The 16,175-nt window shown below is 46.6% G+C and overlaps 1 protein-coding gene across 4 annotated transcripts in view; it reads left to right on the top strand.

Annotated features, from left to right (window-relative positions):
- LOC142803752 (rap1 GTPase-activating protein 1-like) overlaps positions 1 to 16,175 on the top strand; it is a 304,934-nt gene that overhangs the window by 210,445 nt on the left and 78,314 nt on the right. For all 4 annotated transcript variants that reach the window (XM_075889633.1, XM_075889631.1, XM_075889630.1 and 1 more), the window contains exons 4-5: positions 9,959 to 10,418; positions 15,282 to 15,349. In XM_075889633.1, the coding sequence (XP_075745748.1) occupies positions 10,412 to 10,418; positions 15,282 to 15,349 (75 nt within the window). In that variant the 5' untranslated portion in view covers positions 9,959 to 10,411. The remainder of the gene's footprint in view (positions 1 to 9,958; positions 10,419 to 15,281; positions 15,350 to 16,175) is intronic.

Here is a 16,175-nt window from a genome sequence, read left to right on the forward strand (position 1 = left end):
TCACAAAGATCAATGTTCTTATTTTTTGGACCATTTACTAGACACCAAAACTTACGAGGGTTAGACTGTAGAAGAGAGGGAAGGGTATCGCTGAAGAAACTATGTTTAGCAACTGCATAAGCTTTTTTGTATTCTAATGTTGCGTTGTGATAAGCCGCCCATCTTTCCGTGGTGTCAGATGATGAAGCGCTGCGGTAAAGTCGTTTTTTTTTATTACGTAGGCGAAGAAGTGCTGATGTGAACCACGGAGAGCGGAACGCCGTTCGAACAGTTCGTAAAGGAACATAACAATCTATAAGTGAATTAAACTTATTTTTGAACGATACCCAGTTCTCCTCTACAGTGTTATCAGCGGCACATGCAATGTATTTTTCAGTGAAAACTTCCAACTCAGTACATATAGATGCATAATCAGCTTTCGCATAATCTTTTATAACTTTAGTTGCGTGCATAGGACGCTGTGGTTGCATTGCGCAGGTGAAGTGTACAATGCGATGATCACTAAGCCCGGGTAGGTAGTGAATCGATGAAATGACCGAAGGATTAGTTGTGAAAACCAAATCAAGTATATTTGAAGAAAATGCTGTGATGCGCGTGGGTTCATGGATTACTTGGGTTAAATTAAAATCATTGCATATGTTTAAAAAGCAATTACCTTCCGCTGAAAGACAGCTAGCCGTTCCATCCCCACTGCCCCAAGTAACTTCTGGGAAATTAAAATCGCCCATGACAAATATATGAGAATTTGGGTACCTGACAGAAACTGCGTGCAAACAGTCATGGAAGTTTTCGCAAAAGTCTGAGGGGCAGCGAGGCGGTCGGTAGCAAACGCACAAAATCACGTCCTGATACGCAAATCGAACGCACGCGCATACGATTTCAAGTGGCGAACTTATGGGAACAATATGAGAGGAAAATCTATCTGATATCGCGATAAGAACACCGCCCCCTGTTCTTGTTATTCGATCTGATCTGTAAAAATTGTAGGTGTTTTTGCAGTGTAAAACCTCAGTGTTGCGAATTTTACTTGACAACCAAGTTTCTGTTAACACTACTATGTCCGCAGAACAGTCATCAATTATAGAAGATAACTCGTCACGTTTACTTAGCACACTTCTAATATTTGTAAACAAGACTGAAATTGGTTCAAGTGTTGCGGCACGTTTAGTAGGTTGGGATTGCTAGGAAGAGGGAAGAACACTGCTAGGAATATTGGTACCTGAAGGGGAAAGTGAAGAAGTAAATTCACGGGTAAGTTCACAAACGCTGTCGGTTTGACTGCAGTAAACGAAGCATTTTTTGTTAATGAATAACTTGTTGTAACGCACTGCAAACTGTTGACCAGTCGACTTTCCGTACTCGTACAATTTTTTACGCGTGTTCCTAGTTTCTTTGCAAAAATCTTCACTTAAGCTGACACCGATACCTTTTAATTTGGCCTTATTTGCCATAATGCTTTCCTTAACCTTAAAATTAGAAAGCTTTACAATTACAGGACGGCACTTCTTATTTGCGTATGAACCAAGCCTATGCGCACGTGAAATGGCATCGGTCGGCAGTTGGAGACCTAGAGTGGACATAATCTCGCGAACCTTATCTTCGGACTGCGACCATGTTTCGGCTGCAGCATCAGGTATTCCGAAGAATAGAAGGTTTTCTCGCCGTGACCTATCCTCGAAATCATCTAGGCGTGAACGTAATTCAGCGTTCGCCCCACGAACAGTATCACTTATAGTTTGCTGCAGGTTACTTGGAGGCATTTTGTCGAAGGAATTTACACGAGCTTCTACAGCAACCAATCTTGAGTTAATATCTGACACAGTTTGCTCCAAAATCGCCTGACTGGACTTCAATTCATCAAGAACTGTTTTTAATTCTTTATGGCGTGCGTCAACGTGCGCATTAATTGCCTTCACGACTTCAGCCAGCTCATCAGGAAGACTAGAAGAATTATTGGGACCTGGATTGGATTCGATGTCACCACTCAAAAGCAATAGTTTCACAACATGAACACATTCGCAAATACATAAAAAAAGTACACTTGGGCATGGTACAAGCAGCAGACACAGGTTGTTTGACTTTTTAGAGTGGCATGAGTGAAATTTACCAACCTGGAGTAGAAGAAAAAACGGGTTCTTAGTCGACTGCATAGCTGCTGCTCGACCATGCCCACTGAAGTCGCGCGGGGGATGACGGCTGCTTATAAACTTGTGGCTGGGTGATGACGATGCTGATGAGCATTCGGAGATTATCGGAGTGACAACAGGCAGGCTTGCTGTGCTATCAAACACGGGGCACTGCCAAGCATGATTCCAAGCCGAAGAAGAAGACTGCAGAAGCGTTGGCGGTCCGCCCTGAACAACTTGCACCCGTGACGCGAGGCACCACGAAGAGAACCTCGCCGTGTCGTTCCAGTTGGAAGCGCCCTTCGAAGGTAGGTGAAAGCCGTCCGTTAGAGCTTCTTTGCAGGGGGCGGAAGCCAGCATCGTCAGCAACTGGAGTAGAAGAAAAAACGGGTTCTTAGTCGACTGCATAGCTGCTGCTCGACCATGCCCACTGAAGTCGCGCGGGGGATGACGGCTGCTTATAAACTTGTGGCTGGGTGATGACGATGCTGATGAGCATTCGGAGATTATCGGAGTGACAACAGGCAGGCTTGCTGTGCTATCAAACACGGGGCACTGCCAAGCATGATTCCAAGCCGAAGAAGAAGACTGCAGAAGCGTTGGCGGTCCGCCCTGAACAACTTGCACCCGTGACGCGAGGCACCACGAAGAGAACCTCGCCGTGTCGTTCCAGTTGGAAGCGCCCTTCGAAGGTAGGTGAAAGCCGTCCGTTAGAGCTTCTTTGCAGGGGGCGGAAGCCAGCATCGTCAGCAACTGGAGTAGAAGAAAAAACGGGTTCTTAGTCGACTGCATAGCTGCTGCTCGACCATGCCCACTGAAGTCGCGCGGGGGATGACGGCTGCTTATAAACTTGTGGCTGGGTGATGACGATGCTGATGAGCATTCGGAGATTATCGGAGTGACAACAGGCAGGCTTGCTGTGCTATCAAACACGGGGCACTGCCAAGCATGATTCCAAGCCGAAGAAGAAGACTGCAGAAGCGTTGGCGGTCCGCCCTGAACAACTTGCACCCGTGACGCGAGGCACCACGAAGAGAACCTCGCCGTGTCGTTCCAGTTGGAAGCGCCCTTCGAAGGTAGGTGAAAGCCGTCCGTTAGAGCTTCTTTGCAGGGGGCGGAAGCCAGCATCGTCAGCAACTGGAGTAGAAGAAAAAACGGGTTCTTAGTCGACTGCATAGCTGCTGCTCGACCATGCCCACTGTTGATACATCACGAGACCTCCATGGGTAGAGTGTCACGTGCAGTCATCAATAATGTCACGCAACAAGATAACGTTATGAGTGCTATGACGATGTGAAGGCAACGTGACGCCACGTACCGCTCGCCAAAATTTTTAATGTCACCATGACAGCTTGACATGCAGTCATAATTGCGATGACGACGTCAATACATGATGTCACCGCTTCGTCATAGGTATAATGCAACGAAGCGTCTGGTGCAGATATCCTCAATGAAAAGGAGGGGGAGGGGTGCGGAGAGAATGCACTTTCCTCAGAATGTATAGGTAATTTAATGAGTGCACCGAGAAAAGATTTACGCTTTCGCCTGTTTTCTTCGTGACGTTGGCTAAAAGATCTCGAAATTTTGTTTGGCCGCTTTCACTGTTAAAAAGTGTCACGATTGCACGATGGCTTTCGTGAAAAACCATGGGGTTATTATTTCGTGTGCGTATACGGAGACTCAGGCCTGAAGGAGTACACTGTGAGATTCCACTTAGTGGACTGTCTCATTGCAACCACTGCTACCGAGCCGTATAGAGCCGATTGAAGCAGTCAGACATGCGGCAATGCCAACCCCGGACAGTTACAGGCGCAGGATTACGGGGTATTTGCTGACGTTGTACAGAAAGTCGATGCTGTTGCTTCGTTCTAAAAGCCCATAAGCCGAGTGAAGCCGAAGCCTGCAAAACAGAGCGTTTCAACTCAAACGCGTTCGACTATAGGAAATACGTATGTTGAGTAAAATTGAGACTGAACTCGCAAAGCTGTCGTTTCGCAAGTTCTATAAGCAAGAAGTCATCAACTCACAAAGGCGAGGGTAGCGCAGTGAAGTCCTACTGTCAGTTTTGTTCAAATGTACCGAGGCAGTCAGAAAAAGCGATGAAATTGAGCTTTGAGACCAGTTACGGTGGAATAATGTTATTTTACTGCGGACGCCATGGCCCAATGGTTCGTCTATATTGTAATAACACTATAACACGTGGAAACCTAATACACTCTATAAACCAATGCGCGCTATCAAGACGATATACGTCGAATCGAGGTTTTAGAACCGGCCGCCGCACTAATGATCCTCTACGTGATGGCACTGCCAGCTGAGCTCATACTTCAGCCGCTGTGTTTATGGTGACGGCCCGTCTCATTAGGGCGACCAGCCCGTCGGCCGTAACGTGCTTGAGTCCACCTTCGTGCACATTACTGCGACTTTTGTGCGTCGCCCGCATACTCTACTCATAATTCCGACTTCCGCGCACACATGCGCGTATACACAGGCCTGCAACGCATAATAGCTATGGCGCTTAAGTAATAGTAAACATTTTTTGCATGCTGTTAACGGGATTGTTTATGCTGCAGTTTCAATGACGGCACGCGTGCGGCGCTTGGCGTGTACGATACAGTTGTGAGCAGTACGCTGCCAATATAATTGCGACCCGGCCTTGGCCGTGGCAAGTGGAAAGAGAAAGGACGTCTATACTTCGAATGGCAGCTTGCGCCATATACTGTGTTGGCCGTGAGAACCGAAATGAACTTTTAGTTCGGGCTGTCTGGACTCCTGAAATTTGCGCCTCTTGAGTTCTTTTTTTCTTCTTTGTTACGATTGAGGTGATGTTAAATATATAAACTTCCGTCGCCTTGTAAAGCTTCGAAAGCTATGTGCTGTCTTATGAAGAAGTGGTGATGTTATTAAAGCAACAACTACAAGCACGCACATACGGGCATACATACACTCACTTGTATATATAGCTTCAGCGCTCTTGAATCGATCCGCAATGCAGTTGGCGATACGGTGGATTAGCGACAATATATATTAACGGTGTACTGTATGTACGTAAGTGTTCAGCCAATTAAACTATGTTGAGATTTGTATTTTGGCGATTTTCGCAATAGATTAACATTACTTTTCTCAACCTGTTCAAGGATACGCGTTCACACGCACACACACACACACACACACATGCGCACGCACACTTGCACATGCCCACAGAGAAAGAGAGGAAGTCAGTTTCCGTCGAACACATAAATCAATTTCCCCAGTTTGCCAGCCAGACGAACATCTCTAGCTTTTCATTTGAAAGAGCTCTTCCGATCAAGTTCGCCTCTTAACTAATCCGACGGCTTTGTTTAATTCTCTCGGGACTGCAGAAATAGATTCAGGCTTAGCCTGCCCGTCCCAACGTGAGAGAAATCCACTGCGCGCTATAGTCGCGTTTCTCAGGACTGCAAGTAAAGTTTCTCCATTCATCCACACATATATGGTGTGAGCGCGACAGGCTTTGGGATTCTGTCCGTCTGATATACAGCGTCTCGCGCTTGATCCTATGGCCACGGCGATCGCTCGCATTTCGACGTGAGTGAAACCTCCAATAGAGATTTCACGTCGAGTCTGGGCTAACTGAACCCGGAACTCTGGCGGCTATTACTTCAGTCCACTTTTCCCCCGCAATATTCTGAATGCGTGTAGCCCGTATACTATTAAGCCGCATATGCGTTGCTCTTGGTGATTCAAGACGATGTTCAGGTACACGCGTGTACGAGTGCTTGAGTCTCACACCATCGCTTTGTGCAGACTTTGGGCAGGCTTTTGCCTGGTGGCATATTCAGTGTTAAGCGTAGATCTTGCACGACTAGACGCGTGACAAGAAAGAAAATTAACACAATCAAGAGCGCTCCACTGTTTCTTCGTATCCCGTCCCATCGTGTAACTTCTGCGCGTAAATATGGGCCCTATAAATTGAGACATCAGTTTAGACAGGCAAGTAATTACTTCTGAACTATATTATCTCTAATCTAGCAGTCATGTTCTCTTGTTTTCTCTTGCAGCGGTTACGCTGTGAGTGTTTGTCACAAAAAATGTGGTTCCTTTGTCACCCCCTACTTCCTTATGTAATAGGCGCCCTGTTGGAGTATTTCAGGGTCAATAAATGATTACGAAGAACGTGGTGATAATGATGATAAGTTAATTACGAGAAGAAAAACTGCTGTTCGAAATTTCGTTTTTGAACGTGTCGCCAAAACTTCAGCGTGTCAATTTCATCAAGATGACACGAACTTAGCAGTATATTTGCCGAGAGGAAATTATGCCAGGCTTTCCTTGGTTCTCGCTCACTTAACTGTATGTCGGTTGAATGCACATAGCTTAATTACGTCGGTTAATTGTATGTCGGTGTACAGAAACCGAGCTTCTTTGGACAATGCCGGTCTCCACTTTCATAAAATCGTTTTGGGTGCTCTGGCGACATTGCTTAAGTGAAGTTTTTGGAAACTCAATATGTTAACGCTTTTGGGCCCTTATAACGCAGTGTAAGCACTTTTTTTATGCCTGATAACTGATTACGTAGGCCCTAGTAGACTCTGTAAAAACCTATGACGTAACGGCGAACCGGTGCGAAAATTTCAAGGCGGCGACGCCACCCGTATTTTTTTTTTTCGCGTGTCTTTTCGCTTACCAAGCGTCTACGAGGGCCTTCGCGATTTCTAATCGGTGAAAGTGGAGCATTCGCTTTCTTCTGACGCGACGAGAGGCTTAGCATACAGAGTTTCAACAAACTTCCTTAAGCCAATGCCGCCGAAACATGGAAAACACACCTTGCACATCATGACGCAAAAATGAAACTTAATTTCACCTTGAATTTCTGCGCTATTTAACTGCATTAAGATGACTATAAGGTTAAAGCCATCTTTTGTATTGATGCTGCCCCGCCACCTTTCGAAAGCTTTCTGCACTTAACGTGGTTTCGCCCAGCCTGCAAGGTCGGAGGCACCCTACCTTGTTGTGCATTGCCTCTGTGATTGGGCAACCGTTGACACCAACCTACGATGCGATGTGATGACGTCATTATGTGAAGGTACGTCACAGCGACGTCCCGAACGTTGGCACAAAACTCTGCTGACGCGGGACGCGGACGGTCACATTTCGCCTTTGATGAAGAAGCATGTAAGGCTATCGCTTTAAGGCTATCGCTATCGCATGTAAGGCTATCGCTATCGCATGTAAGGCTATCGCAATCGCTATGCGGTTGCAACAAACCTTATTGGAGTTTCCAGTGTACATTTGGTCAGTATGAACATGTACTCGTTGTTAAACATTAGTTTCCATTTAACACTGTGTATCTCGCATCGACAAGGCCAGAAATCTACCATTGCTGGCGACGTCCCGTGCGCGTTCGCTCCTGGGTTTGCACTTGTAGCTGGGAGCTACGAGCCGTGGTCGTACTGGGCCCCGTGGAGAAAAAATCATGACACGATGCGGGAGAAAAGCGCGTCGGCCTAAGACAGATGAATGTCATACGGCGTGTCGGCAGCTTATGGCGTTCGCAGCGGGGAAGGTTCCATATGTGTCGCGCCTTCGTGGTCGCCAGGAGCGTGTGACACGGGATGAGCGCCGCGGACGCGTGAGTGCGTCGTAACAGGATGCTTCCCCGGCAGCCACTGCTCGTCTCTCTTCCATCTTCCACGTCCGTCCGCGTCGGCATGTGCGATCGCGTGGCGTTGAATACCCCGCGTACAAAGCGATATCAACCGAATTGCACTCTTTCTTTGCGGTTCGAGCGCCCAGGCTGCCCGTCATGGCAAGGTTCTGTGTTTTTGCATGGGTCTCTAAAAGAGGTAGACGTTTTTGTTGAAGACCTGGATATACTCATATTGTTATTATTTTCTCTATATAAAACAACACCTCAATATGAATTTCGGAGGGGGTCTCTGGCTACGGGCCTGGACTATGGAATTAACACACCAAGTTTTAGGAAATATCGTTCAACCAGTGCCTCCACAATTCGAAAAAGAAAACAAAAGTATGCTTCGAAATTCATGACGTCAATTACGCGCTGGTTTCGACGCGAAATTTAAAAAACGACACTTTGACATTCATTGTCCCCTTTATTGATAAACGCACGACGGCATCATTAACGAAATTGGAGTTTTCGGAGCAATATTTGTCAATATAAACCGATTCAAATATCAGAAGAAACATAATTAATGTCACAAGCCATGTTTTCTTCCAAATAAAGTTTTACGTGTATGGTCGATATCAAAAATGAAAAAAAAAAGTGTTTTCAAGGTAAGTTCGATGTACTGGCCTTTTGATGGAGTTCCAAGAACTGCATTCTCTTGTTGAGTGTTTTACAATACCAATAACGAATCTACGTTGTATGTTGAATGCAACTTTAATGAAACGTAACGATTGTATGTATGTGACAGCGCTGCTTCCCTCGGGTAAGAACGTCTCGTAAAGGGGAGTGTTGTGCGCGTGCTGCAGTTGCCAGGCAACGCGCCCTCCCATGCAGCCACCTCCTTTGATTGCGTTCGCTCGCTTTTGCGCTCGAGCATAGCGGGGCTGAGGAAACGATGTGTCCCGTATATGAAGAGCTTAGATGGGCACTGAACGCCGTGTTACGAAACATAGGTTGCGGTGATTACGTCGGATGGTGTTCGCGGTCGGTGACGTACAAAAGGACGCAAGCAATGTTTCGTTTTGCTCTACACGCTTCATTCTTTCTTCTTTTACTTATTCTTTCTTTTTTTCTCGCGAATTGTGTTAGTGTGTGAGTCCTGGATGAACGGAGTCGCACGCTCGGATTTACCCGTTTGGAGCAGTCGCGATTCATTTCTGCTCCAACGTAATTAAGTGGCCGGAAACCGAGAATGCCCGCTTCAACCTGCGTTCTTGAACACCTGATTGAGATGATTTTGTGCGAAAGAAAGCTTCAAGGTTAAGGTTAAGGTTAAGGATGTTGTAGGTAGCCGGCGGATCTAGCCTGTATTTGCCGAGTAACGATGCTGTCCATCGAAAAGCTGGAGAAAATTACTTTTTTTTTCTTTCTCCTTTGTCCTGGTCTTCTCTTCAGTATACTTTTTTTTTTCAACATATTATATTTCTTGATGTATTAACTATCGCGATGTTTTCTTGCCATAGTTCGACCTAACGGTGACACTTTACGGAAAGATAGATTGATTCGTAGTATTTCTCAGTGTATAATAGCAGTATCTCACATCTTGTCGCGAATTGCTGTAACGAGTAGGCTTTACAGAATAGTTTTTCTCTGTTTTGTCTGGTATGGCTCTGTTTAAAAAAAAAAGATGCCCTTGGCAATGGCAACGTCAAACATTGGGCCTTGGTTCGAGAGGTGGGCTAACTGTTAACTCAACGTGTGGCTGTACAGAGTAATGTGTATGACGTTATTGATACGCAAGAGCTAACGGAATAATAATAATAATAATAATAATAATAATAATATGAATAATAATAATAATAGCAAAACGACAAAAGAGAACTCTAGGCGACACGCTACACAAAAGCTTCCGCATTAAGTTTTCAAGGTCCTTTTTTTTTATCAAAGTGACATCTCCGTGCCGTGACCCTCTTTGTCGGAATTGTTCGCGCAGTCACCGTGCCCCCAGTGCTAGGGGCAACCGTCTCGACCGTCGCGACGCGGTCTTCAGCAAGCAAGCGTAAACAAAAAAAAAAGTTTTATAAAGAGTAGTCGAGTTGCCTTCTCTCTGAGAGACTGACGCTAAAAGCGCGCACGCGTTGGTCGCGATTCTCTCGATTAAGCTGAACGAATCAACGCCTCTTTTCATTCGTCTCACCGAGTCCCTCTCTTTCTGTATACGCAGGCTTTGGAGCGGACCACCGCCACCAGTGAAGAAAAGGCGACGAGGCGGGGACTGCACTACTTAAACCGGCGACTGCGTCGGCGGCAACACACGCCGGCGCTCCTCTCAGTTATTTTTCCTGCTCGTGTTTCCCGCACCGACGAGCGTCGAAAGAAAAGAGAAGTTCAGCCCGGACAGCGCATCAGCGGCGACTTCGCCGCGCGTAGGCGGCTAGGACGACCGGTCGTCGGGGCATGCCGGCGACTCGAAGCTCGCCGCCGGCCGTGCTGACGACGACGCCTTCTGTGCCGACGCTCGGGGACGCCGGAAACAAAAGAGCGCGCTGGGAGCGACGCGACCGGAACTAATCCGTCGCCCGGCCGCCGGAGTCGAACGAGGCCTGCGAGGACGCGACGACGAATAAGCACCCCTCCTGCCGCTGCGAGGGCCGTCGCCCATGAATCCTGCTTCTCCATGGCAGGTCAGAAAAAGATGAGGATCATTCCCTCTCCATCTCCTAACCTCTTGGCCATCTCCTTCCATCGTCCACGTATTTCGCGCCCTCTTTTCGTTGATCCGCCATGCTCCAGCGAGTGCGCTAAGCGCGAGATTCAAAACGGCCGAGAGGAGGCGGGTATAGCTAGCGACGTGTATTAAACGTCGGTTCGCAAAAAAGTTCCTTATGACTCACGAGTGGCGATGATGACCCTCTCGCTTCTTTGCCCTTATTCGACACGCTCCGGCGATCGTGCGCAAAGGCGAGGGGCGACGCGGGGAAAAGGCGATCGAGACGACGTGTGTGTTTAAAGAGTGCGTTCTAAATTTGCTTTGCGAGTGAGTGACTGGCTTGCTCAAGCGGCGTTTGGATCCTTTAGAGAGACGTTCTCTTGAGAAGGTCAACTTGACTAGCCTCGCCATCTTTAATTCCTCTTATCGTTCTTCGTGCGGTGTAGAGATAGTGCGAAATAAGAGTGACTCAACATGTACTTGACATCATTTCTGAGCGTTGTAGAAACCGTTAACCTGTTTACTTTAAGTATTCGTTTCCTTCACTTGTGTCGTACCTACATGCACAAGTGCAAAAAACAAAACAAAAACGAAGTAATCATATGAGATATCCGTATTCCACTTATTTTATTCTTACAGTAAGGCCATACCTCAAGGAAAGCTGTGAGGGTGACAGCGAATACTAAACGAGTCACATGTTCATTTACTTCGGAGCTTTGCTTTATAATTCTGTTTTTTCAAGCAACACAAATGCTGCGTGCCCTAAGCCCGTATTCAAACACACAAACACACACACACACACACACACACACACACACACACACACACACACACACACACACACACACACACACACAAATCTTACGCTAGAGTTGTTTGTAAAAGAATATTTCATTCAATGACTATGTGGGACGTATCACTATAGTGAAACCGGCTTAACAATGACAAAACGCACACAAAATAGCTTTATGAATTGGGCCCCTGAGGTTCTAGCGTTTTTCACACATACTATTGGTATTTAGTACTTGGACGGTATTAGATAGTCGTGAGTAACGACACAAAGGTTTAGTGTGGCGTCGTCAGAGAGACTTCCATTTTTTCACACCCCTTTCCAAGTACAGGCTAGCATATAGGAGACTTTCTCTAGTTAACCTCCCTGTTTTTCATTTATTTATTTTTTCTTTCTCTCTTCTTCTCTCTCGCTATGGTACTCACCGTACCCTTTTTCGATTTCAATTTTGTGTACCCCGCATACTACTCTCAAAACAACAAAAAAGGGCTTAGCACACCCGGCTCATCTCAGGTCTTGGTAGCATCTCACAGCCTCCTTCGGCTGTAGGACCTTTCATACTGGATTTCTGCAGCTAACAAACAACTCAACCGATTCCGCCAGTGCCAAAACGCGCTGACATTCTTTCGAAATGACGCGGCCGTGGCGATTCTCGAAAGCGTCGTCTTTCTGTGCGCAAATTCATCCCGCTCGCCGCCGTCATTCCGTCTCGGTCTCTCGGCCAAAGGCCTCGATCCAGGGGCGTGTCGGATGGCACGTCGTTCGCCGTCGTCCGCATGCCTCCGAGCCTGCCGAGAAAACGCGCCTTTAGGGGGAAATTGAGCCAAGGTTGACGCTTTGAAAGGGCCGGCTTACTTCCGTCAGCTCCTATAGGATTACGCGTCACGGCTTTCCTGACGAGTTGACAGCCTGTAGCGAGGTGCGGTAAAGGTCGACCGTCGCATGCAGCGGTTATGGCTGAACCTAATCCTCTGATAACCCCTACTTTCCGCGTCTGTATGCGTCCAGTCTGAAATTCGGCCTTGGCTTCGTTGCGAAACCACGGTTTGGCTTGCATGGTCGACATTGTTTTAAATGGTTAGCTGTGGAGAACTATACCAGCGCAGCTCGGAGCGTAGTATACGTGAACAGTCCATCATAATGTAATATAGACAAAAAGTTTGAGCACGTTTTACTTTGCACTTCAACAGCGATGGACTAATCGAGCACCGTGTTCTTCGCCTACAGCCATAACACAAGATACGGCATGTTGGCGCGTAGATTTGGCCCCTTTGATTCTATCTTAAAATGCCTACTGCAAGCGAATGTGCACGCTACGCTGCAGTTGTTCCTTTCTCAAAGTGGCGAAACACCGACTGCGCATGCGTAAGCTGCCACTCGCGCGTGCGCAGCTGCGCATTTGTATTGCGTGGGTCGCTTTGAGCCATCCACCCGTTCCGCACATAACATGTTTGCTGCCCTGTGAGATTTTTTTACGATTGTGCGCTAATGAGGCTCCTCACGCTATACGTCACGTTTTGAACGCGTTTTTTTTTTTGTGAAGCAGTTTAAAGCAGTGGCATCACTTCAATGCATACCACTCAGCTGATTACCATGCAGAAAGCCTGGGTTCGATTCTCACTTGTCCCGAGTATTTCGTTTTGTTTTATTTTATTTACTTGCACCTCGAATTCTGACTCACGGACGACGCCGATGTTTCGCTCACAACCAACGACGACGATGCCTGAATTTCTGCGAAACCTTACGCAATCCTCGGAAACAACTCGAAGGTGAAAGTTATTTTTCTTTAGCGGCTCATTATATTGCATATGCCCCCGTCCCGCAAAAACATTCTGTCCTTGTGTTATACTGTATATGCTCTGGGATCGGAGGCATTGCAAGTGTTCTGCCCTTTCACGTGCCTCCGGGATCGGCCCGCCAAAGACCAAAGGACATTCTTATGTGATAGCGTCATCACGTGACGTCATACGTTCCGAATTTGGGTTATGACGTCATAGGGTGATGTCATTACATGATGATGATCCTTGCATCAATCTTGTTGACGCCTTCTCATGGTCACTTCATAAACGGGATAAGGCATCGGAGGCTTTCGCCTTTAGAATATCAGGAACCCGCCGATGGCGTCTGTGCCTTGTTACTCCTCTAACTGCGAGATTCGATCATGGCCGAATTTCACCAAGACGCAGTAGCGAAAATTTCTTATTACCTCGGTTGCTGCGCACGTTACGAAATCCAGACAGTCAAAGCTAATCTTGTGCTTTCCACTACACAAGGCGTCCTTCGTAATCCGCTGTGGCATTTCAGTAAGTTTAAACTCGACAAGTTAATTTGATTCATATTGATCGCGCAGTGTCGTTGAATCGTTGGGTTTATAGATTCCGTGATAGTGTTCCTTAATTAACGAACGCGTTTGAACTACGAAGCATGCGCAAATTAAAGCGTTGGCTGTCGGTAAAAAAAAAAGATGATCCTGCCGAGTGAGTGGCACCGTTCTTAATTGCACAAGCTTAGTTTGCACAACCTGTGCATGGGTAGAACAGATAGCGCGCGCAGAGTTTTTAAGTACCCGCGTCAACACTTTTGCAGGTGCGCCGTCAAGATATGGCCATGTCACCATCACATACACTGAATCAAAACTGTGTATAGTGCGTGAAATTACGCGGGCCTGCATGACAATAGATTAACAACACTCGACATTACTTGCAAGGGTTCAAGTCAGCGAAGAATAAGTGCTGTACAAAGCATTGAATAATAAGGAAGAATGAGTTGTTAGCAAATAATTCTTCATTTCCGAATATTTATTTTTATATTGTATATGCACTGACCGTAACGCTGTCATGTACGGAATGATCGCAGCTTCGTTGCGTTGCGGTATGTTGTGCAATGAAGATGTCGAGATAAGCAATGTTTGTGAGACGAGTGTTATTTTACGTACGCACTGCTCTCGTACATGCCATAGAGTAAGCGTATTGTACATGCTTTTAGCCCGCCGTCTAGGGTAGCAACTTCGTTTCGTAGCTAAGAAGCTGAGAGGTGCTGGTTCCATCTCAAGTTCGGCGACCACACTGAGTTCGGGACAAACGAAGAAAGAAAAAAAAAGAACGGTTGCTGCGATTTTTGTTCACGTTACAAAAAAGTCAGGCATTTGACAATAATCTGCGATCATCGCTATACGGTATATATGCCTTCCACAGTCTGGTTATTATTTTAGCTTATAAAACACATTTTTTTCGTTTTTTATCAAAATTTTAGCATTTAGGACCTGGGAGTTTGCTTTCGTTTTCAACTCATCACCTATGCCGTCCCAGCTAGGCTTATTACGTTCGAAGAGCGCTACGGCCACACTGGCGGATTCAAGCGCAGCGCAAATTTATATACGCGCTTAAGTCGGAGATGACGGGGCGAAGCTCGTGAGCACATGCGCGCCCTTTGAAAACGCCGGCTAGACACTGGCACAGCGCAGAAGTCAACAACAAAGCGGCAGTTATGATTTGGGATACAAGCAAAACGTGTGGGTCCAGATAACCTTGCTAAGTATTGCAGAAGTTCAACAGCGCAAGCAGTAGACGAATGATGATAATTTCAAAAACGGGCGCATGAACATTTGCATACTTATCGCGTGTTCGAGTCAGCTGCGCGTAGTAATTCAGCTACGACTTTAACAACAACAAAAAAAAAACGGAAGAGGCGGGGATCCTTTGCAATTCTTTCCTGGTCGCTGGGGAATGCATGCGAAGCAATGTCAAGTGGCTTAGAACCATTCTCAGTCGCCCTACCACTGATTCCTCATGGCAGTGCCATGTTTTCATGCGGTTAGTATTTCATTGCCGCTTCAGCATGGCCCGCGTGGCTATAGTATCTGAGGAACGTGATATAACTTCGTTAGTCAGGACGCGATAAGGGATAGAAAGCCAGTCGGATGGAAAGTTTGCGCAGAATGTACTCTGTGCAGTCTCATTTTTTTTTTCGAGGAGCATTAACGTATTTGCATAATGACTGCGCCTTGTTTTACTTCGAGGGCATGAACAAGGGTCCGTTCTCTTGCAGACACAATGGCTCGACCTTTAGAAGATGACTGCTTCCGGAGAAGATCGGTTGAAGAGGATGTCGCCAAGGTGGGTAGCATAAGCTTGCTGTCTTCTTTTAAGGAACCGATTAGTTTTCAAAATTTGTTTCGGTCATCGATACGCTCATTGTTTATAATATAGACTGTTGGGCGAGTCGCCATCATTACAAAGAGCGCGAAAAAGACGCGAGGCAGTAGTAAGAAAGTTTCACGACAGCGCGCTGGTCGCGTACTCCTTCGCTCTACATCGTGTCTTTCTCCCCTTTTCTTGAATCATCGCTCGTTTTCACATTTCTTTTGACGCTCCCAGAGACGATTTACTCTCGGCTTCGAAAGTATTGGCACAGCTAGGTCCGACAAAGCTTTGAATTTTTGAATAATACGTGCTTGTATCGGCCGGACTGCTTAGCACACTTTGGTAGACTGGTAGTCTGAACTGAATGCTACCTTCCTAAGAGTCAGCTTTTTTTCTTGATCTCGTATAGTCCCTGAACGTGCGAACGTTGAGTCTTATTCGGGGACGTCTGTCGCGAAGCATTTCGCGGGCACGCCGTTTTACCGGAGCGGCATATGGTGCGTCGACGTGACAGTCTCGAAAGCAATGTCAGCCGTATTTAGAAAACAGCACAGGCAGCTACTGAAGGCTCTCTCGATCGCCGTAATAAGGAAGCGTTGTCCATCGCTTCGAAGCTGCATACGAGGGAAGAATGGAGAACGAGAGGTCGTTACGTATTTCGAATGTGTCGGGAATAGCATCCCTTCTTATTAAGAGGCAGTTTAAACGTGCGGCATATAATGATACAATAGAGAAGCATATTGCGTGCTGTCGAAAGACCCAGAAGAGTGCGTGCGATACGATCTATCGCAGTTGTGAC

This window comes from Rhipicephalus microplus, chromosome 3 (genome assembly GCF_043290135.1).
Source record: "Rhipicephalus microplus isolate Deutch F79 chromosome 3, USDA_Rmic, whole genome shotgun sequence".
NCBI classification, from domain to species: Eukaryota; Metazoa; Arthropoda; class Arachnida; order Ixodida; family Ixodidae; genus Rhipicephalus; species Rhipicephalus microplus.